This window comes from Babylonia areolata, chromosome 12, assembly GCF_041734735.1.
Source record: "Babylonia areolata isolate BAREFJ2019XMU chromosome 12, ASM4173473v1, whole genome shotgun sequence".
Lineage (NCBI taxonomy): Eukaryota > Metazoa > Mollusca > Gastropoda > Neogastropoda > Buccinidae > Babylonia > Babylonia areolata.
Window position 1 is genome coordinate 13,940,903 of NC_134887.1, and position 9,574 is coordinate 13,950,476.

The 9,574-nt window shown below is 44.6% G+C and overlaps 1 protein-coding gene across 1 annotated transcript; it reads right to left on the reverse strand.

The window, feature by feature from the left end:
• Positions 1-2,240: 2,240 nt before the first annotated feature.
• LOC143288074 (tripartite motif-containing protein 2-like) lies at positions 2,241-9,304 on the reverse strand. The gene is made up of 2 exons (XM_076596348.1): positions 9,150-9,304; positions 2,241-3,039 (listed from the first exon to the last, which is right to left on the reverse strand). Exon 2 carries the CDS (start codon positions 3,018-3,020, stop codon positions 2,241-2,243), a length of 780 nt encoding a protein of 259 aa, XP_076452463.1. The 5' UTR covers positions 3,021-3,039; positions 9,150-9,304.
• Positions 9,305-9,574: the final 270 nt, after the last annotated feature.

Here is a 9,574-nt window from a genome sequence, read left to right on the forward strand (position 1 = left end):
ATATTAACTGAGCAACACAAGGAAATTCTGATTTGAGGAAGGTATGATTAAAAAAAAAACCCCAAACCCCCAAAAAACAAAAACAAATCAAGGTACCAAATTTCATTAATATCATTATCTCCAAAAAATATTCTAACGCACACACATACTCACATACGTTTCTCCCCCACCCTCTCTCTACATACATCCATGCATGCACACAAACGCCCATTATAATTCCCCTACCTCATTCCCCTGCCCACTCACTCACACACACACACACACACACTCACACTGTCTCTCACTCTTTCTCATCAAATTAAGGTTTCGTAATGTAATCAAGACGACATATTACATGTTAGGGTCGAACAGTTCCACTAATTAGAATAATGGGAACTTTGCTCTACAAGTAAATCTGACGCTGTCACCCAAAACGAAACACTACTTTGGATTAAATAAAACAGAGGGGAACCTCTGCAGCAGAAGGGGGATGAAACAAATTAGAAAAACCGACCAATTGGATGGCTTTTAATTAGGCCAACTGCGGTTTTTGTCAGAGACCAACCATTTTCTTTGCTAGAGTGAAAAACGCTGGACATGGCTAATGGAAGATTAAAGGATGTAATCATATCATGAAGGGGTTTGAAATGTAAATGTGTATCTGGACATTCGAGCAAAAAATGTGGGATGTCAAGGTCTTACCACAAATACATAGTGGTGACGGTTTCAAAAATCTGCATAACCATGCATTAGTTCTTAGCCTGTGTGTCAAGTTTCTTGTGGAAATTGATCCTGGGGGGTTAGTGCCTTTTCTTGCTGGAAGACAGAGATCCCACCAGAGATTCTTTTTTGAGTTTTCTAAGAACTGTTTCTGTCTGAGATTCCAGATATATGTTGAAAGAATAGTACAGGCTTCAGAAACAGAAATAGGAATATTGTGATTGATTGAAACTGAATTGTTCGATGCCGCTTCCTTGGCACAAAAATCAGCCATTTCGTTGCCACGAAGATTAGAGTGTCCAGGAACCCACAAGAGTGAAATGTCGGAGCCTCGCATAATTAACTGGTGGATTAAATACAAAATTTCGTACATAATATCTGCTCGTTCAGACGAAGATTGATTATTTAAAGCCATCAATGCTGATTTTGAATCAGATAGTATAAGGATTTTTGCAGGCACAAGAGGCATATCACTAAAAAAGGTGAAAGCCATCAGAATTGCAAACAATTCAGCAGTAAAAATTGAACAACACACACACACACACACAAACACACACACATGCATGCACACACACGTTTGTGCACACACACACACACACACACACACACACACACACACACATCAAGCCACCTGTTCTATCGTCAAGACAGCCCCTCCCCTACAGGCCACCCACAGACGACCCTTAACATCGACAGTGATGGCTGTGGGCTGAATCAGGGACGGACAACCCCCACACAGGTAACGCTCGAACCGCATTGTTTCCCTTTGGATGGTGACCACGTGAATGGCGTCGTTGAGTTCATCAGTGACCAGCAGCACTTCCTGTCCTCCTAGTATGTAGAAACACACGTCAGAGGGCTGGAACCTTGGTGCAGGAGGGCTGTACGTACTGACCGCCTTCTCCACTGACCGTCGGTACAGGCGGACACTGCGCCAGCGTGTGGACTGTCCAGCTTCCTCAACAACAGCGAAATAGTTTTCCTTCTCATCAACGTCAACTGCACGGTGAGGGCCCACCTGGATGGTGAACTCTGTTTTTACTTTTCTCTTGAATGGGTATGTGGGTGTCACTGTGACTCTGTCGATTTCTGCCTGTCCCGACAGATTATTGTTCAGTTGGAAGTGAGCGGCTGTCAGTGACTTGCTGACAGTCACAAACCTGCCTGGCTGTGAACGTAGTGACATGCACAGTCCTTTTGCAAGACGTTTGTGGGACACTTTGCCCACCCTTACAGCATCAGTGCCCACACATTCCCCTGTCTCTGTGAATTCTTTCACCGGAGCGTCCTCCTTCCCCCCACACCGCTCATATGACACACGCACTACAGGTAGATCATCATGACAAAGTGAAAAGACCTCCACGTCAGGGTCCTGTGCACACTGAAAACGCTCTGTCACTCTCACTTCAGGCCCAGTTCTCTCCATCTCCATCATGCGCACACTACCCAGGTAGTCACGTGTGGTCTGCAGCATAATGTCAGTGCTGACGTTGAACTGAAGAACTGGTCTACGCAGGGGTCTTTCTTCCCCTGACATCAGATCATCTATAGCTTGCTGACAGGCCACGCCCACTTGTTATCTCGTTAGCGACAGTGACGACGTCTCGGGCTGTCCCGGAGGTGATGGCGTCGTTGAGACGTTTGAGGAGACTGGAGAGCTCCGCCTTGTTGCCTTCTTGTTGTTTGATATCACCGACAACGTCCTTGTCCAGGTCTGCGTGCTGAGACTCCAAAGATCGCAGCTCCTCGTCTCTGTGTGTGTCGACAGCAGCCACCACAATGGCGTGTCGGTCATGAATGTTTTTCTCCACTGCTGCTTTCTTTCTTTCTAGGGATTGTCTCTCTTTCTGGAGTGACGTCACTCTCTCCATCACGTCAGACACAGCACGTTGCAACCGTTGTCTACCTGCTATGAGTACTTCCTTTTTGTGGACTGCTGCGGAAGTCAGGTCGTCTGTTTCGTGGCCTTCATGTTTTGTTAGTTTACAGTCGCGGCAGATGACCTCATCACACTTCACGCAGTAGAACCTCAGCTTTTCATCTGGATGAGTCTGACACATATCCTGTGCACCAGCTTTCTGCTTTGGAGACTGAGGCTGAATGTAAAAGTTAGTTTTCAGGGAGGCTACTTCTCCTTTAGGCAGGGAGATAACTTCACGACATGAGGGACAGGGAAAACCACGCCCAGGGTGGTGGTCAGCGAGGCCTTGGATACAAGGGGCACAGAAAGTATGGTGACAGGGGAGGAACTTGGGGTTGCGGTAACTCTCTAAACATACAGCACAGGTGTTGGAGTCCTCTTCTGTCCCTCCTGTAGCCATTGTAGGTGTTCACTGGTGTCTGTAACACACACACAGACACACACACACACACACACACACACACACACACACACACACACTTCATGTGTCAGTATCATATGTAAATTTATTGCTATTTACGCTTGCATTATTTCTGTTGTTGTTGTTCTCGGTAGAAATTTTATGTGTTTCTTGTAATTGTTTATTTCCATATTATCCTTTCCAGACCCCCACTTCCCCCATTTCTTCCTTTTTTAATTTAAAAAATAATAATTTTCTTCTCTTTTTTATGAGGGCAGGATGTAAAAAAGCTGTATAAGCTTATTCTTTTACCCTCAATAAAGATCATTTTGACTTGACTTCATCTGCTTGTCTCTCTCTCTCTGTCTCTCTCCTATTTTTTCTTTTTTCCCTTTTTTGATTCTTATTTATTATTATTATTATTATTATTATTATTATTTTCATTGATGGCTTGATGTAAAAAAGCAATTGTTGCTTATTCAATTTACCATCATTAAATAAAATCTTGACTTGACTTGACTTGACACACACACACATTACTTACAACAGTCCTTGCTTGCATTCATGATGTATTAGCAATGTTTAACTGGTGACATCAATCTAATGTCACTCTGATCTTCCTTCATTTGGTCAAAACCTCCAGATGAACTGAGATATTTGGTGAGATCTACAGTGGCAGTGAACGTGTGTAAGTTACTGTCGTTTTTGTCGTATCAAAAGAGAGGTTGTCAGCACAGTGTGGATCATCAAGTCGTCTGCTGACTTCCACACTGCTATGAAGTGAAGTTCACTGTCCGTCTGTGTGAACTGTTGTGGGGAGACGGCAGAAAGTCCAATCCAAGATGTCTACCACACAAGGGAACTATATACATACGTGAATGTGTTCTGTGCACAGCGTACTCAACTACAGGCCTACTCAGCGCGCGACTGGGGGCTTGGACTGGGGGCTGAACAGCCAGCGCAGTCAGCCGTGCGCTCGCGAGCGCTGGGAAATGATTCAATTTACCGCAAAACAAAGGAAAATGTAACGCAACGCGTCAGTCCGCATAAAACCACTTGATTATCATTTTTTTCACTATTATACCCTTCATAGTATTAATAAAAATTATCTTTCATTAATTAAATTACTTATATTAGTTGTATTTGACGAGTTAGCTCCATGTTTTGTTCGGTGTGTTGTGGTGAACCGTCTTTCCAAACAACTTCCTTTCATTTGAATGGCTCATGTTTACATCGTGTTTGATTGTGAAAATGGGCAAGAAATGTTGTGTATTCGGCTGCAAAACGAACTACGATCTTGCAAAAGGTTGTGACGAGAAGGAGAAAGTTTCTGTTTATCGATTTCCATCGAATGAAAGCGACAAAGACTCGTGGATTAAAAGAATTCCAAACGACAAGTTCGTACTGACGAAGAATACTGTGATCTGTGCACTTCACTGGCCCCCCGGCTTCGAAACTGTCTCAAAGAATGGAAAGTTGCGACCGAAATTTCCACCCTCTGTGTGGCCTAACGTTCCATCAAGTCAAGTGCCTACCCCACCACCCCCTCCTCGCTCAACAACACGTTCCTCAAGTTCCGTGAGGAACAGGGTAGAGGATCAGCAAGAGGCATTCAACTTGAAAGACAGTGTGACTTTCGAAGAATTGAAACAGAAGTTGTTGTCCGGCGAGCCGGATTTGCCTGCACCTGTTATTTCATACATGGACGAGACTGTGCTTCATATTCAAGCCAGGAAATTTGTGAATGGGATTCCTCTATTTGTAACAAGGTGAGAGAGTCTTCAGTTTTCAAGCCCCCAAATTTGAATTCACTCCCCACTGATAAAAAAAAAACAAAAAAAACCCCAACAATAATAACTCACATAGATTAAATCCACTCTAAAAACTCACCTTTTTACCAAAGTATTCATGTAGCCTTCGGATAGTTGTCACATATTGCATGTGTGTGTGTGTCAGTGTGTGTGTGTGTGTGTGTGTGTGTGTGTGTGAATGTATGTGGTGTGTGCAAGGAGCTTAGGTGCATGTGTATTTGTGTGTGTGTGTGAATGTATGTGGTGTGTTTGTGTGTGTGTGAATGTATGTGGTGTGTGTGTGTATGTCACTCTGTGTGTGTGTGTGTGTGAATGTATGTGTGTGTGTGTGTGAATGTATGGTGTGTGTGTGTGTGTGTGTGTGTGTGTGTGTGTGTGTGTGTGTGTGTGAATGTGAGCGCCGTGAGTCCTCACTGAGGAGAACAGCGCCTTACAAGAAGAAATATTTATTAATATTATATATATTTATTTATTTTTAACCAGAATTGCACAAGACCAGAGCTTTGAGACTTTCCACTTGGGTGTGAAGTGTACTGTTACAACCCTGTCTAAGAACAGAATCACCGCACTGAAGACTTGGTCAGCACTAGAGGAAAGTATCAGATTTTTTAACTGTCTAGAAATGGACCACAAGAAAGTGATCATCCAACAGCAGATGCAGGCCATGGGATCACAGCAAGTAGGGAAGCCAATGTACACACCTGCTGTCATCATCCGAGCATTCACCTATTTTGCCACATCACGGTGTTTGTACGAGACCCTGCGCCATGATCTGCAACTCCCATCTGTGCAGACCGACTCGGATAACTTCCAAAGTGGCAAGATTAGATGAGACAACATTCTCCAGTGCAGTATTCGCCAATCTACAAGACAGACAGAAAATGTGTGTTCTTTTGCAGGATGAGGTGTATGTAAAGAAGTCCATGCTATACCATGGTGGGCGAGTGTTTGGCCGCAGTGTGGACAACCCTCAGTGTCTTGCAAAGACTGTGCTGGGCATGATGGTTTCGTGTATGTTTGGCGGCCCAAAGTTCTTGTCAAAGATCTTGCCAGTATCAAAATTGAACTCGCAGTTTCTGCACGACCAGGTTCAGCTGTGTCTGGAGGCCATCAACTGTGCTGGTGGAAATGTAAAGGCAGTCATCTGTGACGGGAATAGGAACAATCAAGCCCTGTTCAAGATGCTTGCTGGTGACCCCCACAGGCCTTGGGAAACTGCAGGAGGTGTCTTTTTGCTGTATGATTACGTCCATCTGCTGAAGAATCTCCGTAATAACTGGCTCACTGAGGCTACAGGAGAGCTGACTTTTGAAGACAATGGTGTGCAGAGGACAGCAAAGTGGAGACACCTTGTCAACCTTTACAAGCTCGAGTGTGACTCGTTGGTGAAGATGTCAGACTTGGACGAAGTGGCTGTCTCACCAAAACCCATCGAGAGGCAGAAGGTGTCTACCTGTCTGAAGGTTTTCAGCGAAAAGACCCACCAAGCCCTGCTGAACCACCCTAGACTGGAACAGACTGATGAGGTGAAGGACACTGCGGCCTTCATACTTAAGGTGCTGACGTGGTGGAAAATTGTCAACGTTAAGTCCGAGTTCACGGATGATCGGCGGAGAGATCCACTGCAGGCTGCCATCAGCAACCCTAACGATGAGAGACTTAATACTGTGCTTCAATTTGGAGAGATGGCCCTAGAGATGTCTGGCAAGCAGGGGAAGCGACAGAAACAGCTGACACGGGACACCGCGAGAGCAGTGCATCACACTTGCAATGGACTAGTCAGCCTGTGTAGACAACTCCTTCTCTCTCCTGCCCACGACTACATTCTATTTGGACAGTTCTCCACTGATCCCTTGGAGAAAGAATTTAGCAAGCTGCGCCAGGGGTCAGGGGGGACATACTTTATCAACGTCCAGCAAATCATAGAGAAGACCAACATCAACAGGTCCAGGCTCCTTCTCTCCCTTGAAGCGGAGGCAGCCCTTGAGGTGGAGGAGCCAGGGCACTCTTGCCCTGACTGTGTGTTCAATCTTGAACAAGATGAGAAGGCATGCCAGGCGGTAGATGACATTGAGACGCTAGAGGACTTGGTCTCTGACGAGAACAAGTCAGTGCTTGTATACATCGCTGGCTATGTCACAAGAAAAGACACTGACTATGAAGAGGGACAAACATCTTTTTACTTTGATAAATATGGCCAGTACACAAAATCACTTGACAGAGGAGGTCTAAAGGTGCCGTCTGACAGGGCCTGTCAATGGACAATTTTTAGTTTCATCATCTTCAATGTGGTCAAGAACTCTGTGTGCCGTCATTCATTCATGAGGATAGCCCTGGCCCTGTCTGACATGTACGAGTTTCACATGAAGGAGAGACATGCTAGGATAGTAGCCAACATCCTCATCAAAAACTACTGCAGAGATGCCACACCCCGTTCGACGAAGGAACCTGCCCTCAAGAGACTGAAACTCTCCGAGACATCATAGTGATAATCATTCGAGTATACCAGGTTAGTGTTGACTGCTGTTTGTACCTGTCTGTATTTGAACTGTTCTTTTTGTTTCTGTGTTTGTTCCTTTGTCCTTTTATGAATGGATTAATTAATACTGTGACATTGCCGCATGAACTTAAAATGAGGGTCGGTTTGTATCGGTGGGGGGGGGGGGGGGGGGTAGCACATTTACAGTTAATTTGGCCATAAATTATGGAAATCATGCATGGTTTGAACATGCCAATTGCCAAGATTACAAAAATATCAACCTGAACATGTAAGCAACTTGCTACACCTTACATTGGCAAACAGAATCCAATTCAAACGAAAACATAGAAATAAACTTTAAAAAAATATATATATCAAAATGCATCAAACTACCAAAAAGATGCATTCTGCAAGTGTATAAACCAAAACAATGAACTTTCTTTGGATATGGACATGAAAAACAGCTGCAATTGATGTTCAGTAGCTTGTACCCAGTCAGCCCCCAGTCCAAGCCCCCAGTCGCGCGTTGAGTAGGCCTGTAGTTAAGATCGCCATGGTTCTGTGATATGCATGTGTTCATGTGCACAGACATAAGCAAGTGAAAACATTGTAGCACACAAATGACATAACGTTATTACCCCATTCCATACCCCCTCTGATCTCCACCCCACACAGACACCTACACTGATGTTAAGTCAAAAAATGATGTCGGACCTAAATTGTGTATGTGTGTGTGTGTGTGTGTGTGTGTGTGTGACAATCACCCGTCACTTGTCACTAAACTGACGAAAGACATTGCCAAAACCATCGCTGGTTGTGATAATATCACATAAGTAAATGGATAACTTCTTTCTTGTGGCTGTTGTGTGCGATATTTGTTAGGTGTGGGAACTCCCTTTTGCTATGATACAGACAGTAGACCAAGACATTCAAGCAATAAAAAGGCAGCTTTCATTTGCAAATCTGACAATAGTTCTGGGCCTCATCACAGTGCTTACAAAAAATATCAAATGCAAGCAAGAAGATATTCAACATCAGATAACAGAATTCCACAACTTCAGCTGATCAGTCCCATATGTCTTGGATTCGGGACATTCTAGCAAATCTTGGTTCTGCAACTTCTTCCAGTAAGCTTGATGTTACCAAAGGATATTATCCAATTTCCTTCACGAGAACATGAGAATGTGTTTGGTAAATCAAAAATTGTTATTGGGTACGAGCTGGCCACAGCCTGAAAAACCCTCCTTCAGTTTCAGTTTCAGTTTCAAAGAGGCGTCACTGCGTTCGGACAAATAGGTACTTTTTCAAAGTGCCAAGTGCGTCCTGCACACGGGACCTCAGTTTATCTTCTCATCCGAATGACTCTACACTCAGCTTGATTTTCTTGTCAAAGCGTGGAGGCAGGACTCCAACCCAGACCCTCACGGACACTGTACTGGCAGATAGTTTGCTGGGACTCGAACCTACATCCTTCCAGACGGCAGTCCGCAATGCTAACCACTTCACCACAGTGGCTGGTCACTGGGAGATCTAATTTGAGGACAACTTTTCCTATCCCTGTCCTTGACATGTAAAAGTTCAGATATTTTCAATGAATCAATGCACACTAATTTTGTTAATGTCAGCAAACACACAGACAGAAGCACCGATGTGTTACTATCCAGACAAAGCCAAGCACTAAACAATGCCAAGCCCTGTACACCATTACAGGTTCAGGCACTGTGACGCTGTCCGGTCATCGCAAACAAACAGAACAACACACGTTGTGCATAACGCGTGTGTTCTGGGCAACATTTACAGAAGAAGTGCCAGGCTGACAAACACGCTGCTGGCTCTTACCTGTTGTCTGGAGAGATGTTGCGCAGGTTAGATTACGTTACGTTCTGATGATACAGGTATTCTGATGTAAGACATACACACGTCAGGTTCGAACAGGTAAACACAGTGAAGACAGACACATCAGGTGCATACTGCACTGTGCATTGCAGACTGTTCCTTACAGAGGTATCTCGCTGAATGAGCCCAACCGTGAACTCCAGCAACAATCCCAGCATTCCGTTGTCACCTGTCTACGTCACTGGTGTGCAGTACAGTCATATTTCACAGTGTGTGTGTGTGTGCGTGTGTGTGTGTGTGTGTACACTGGCGCCATGCCAGGTGCAATCCAACCTTCCACATACAACAAGGAAAAACGACATGTCATCCGAACTCCTTCAGTTTCAGTTCAGCTGCGCAGTTACTACCGTCCCGCCATTCACATGCCG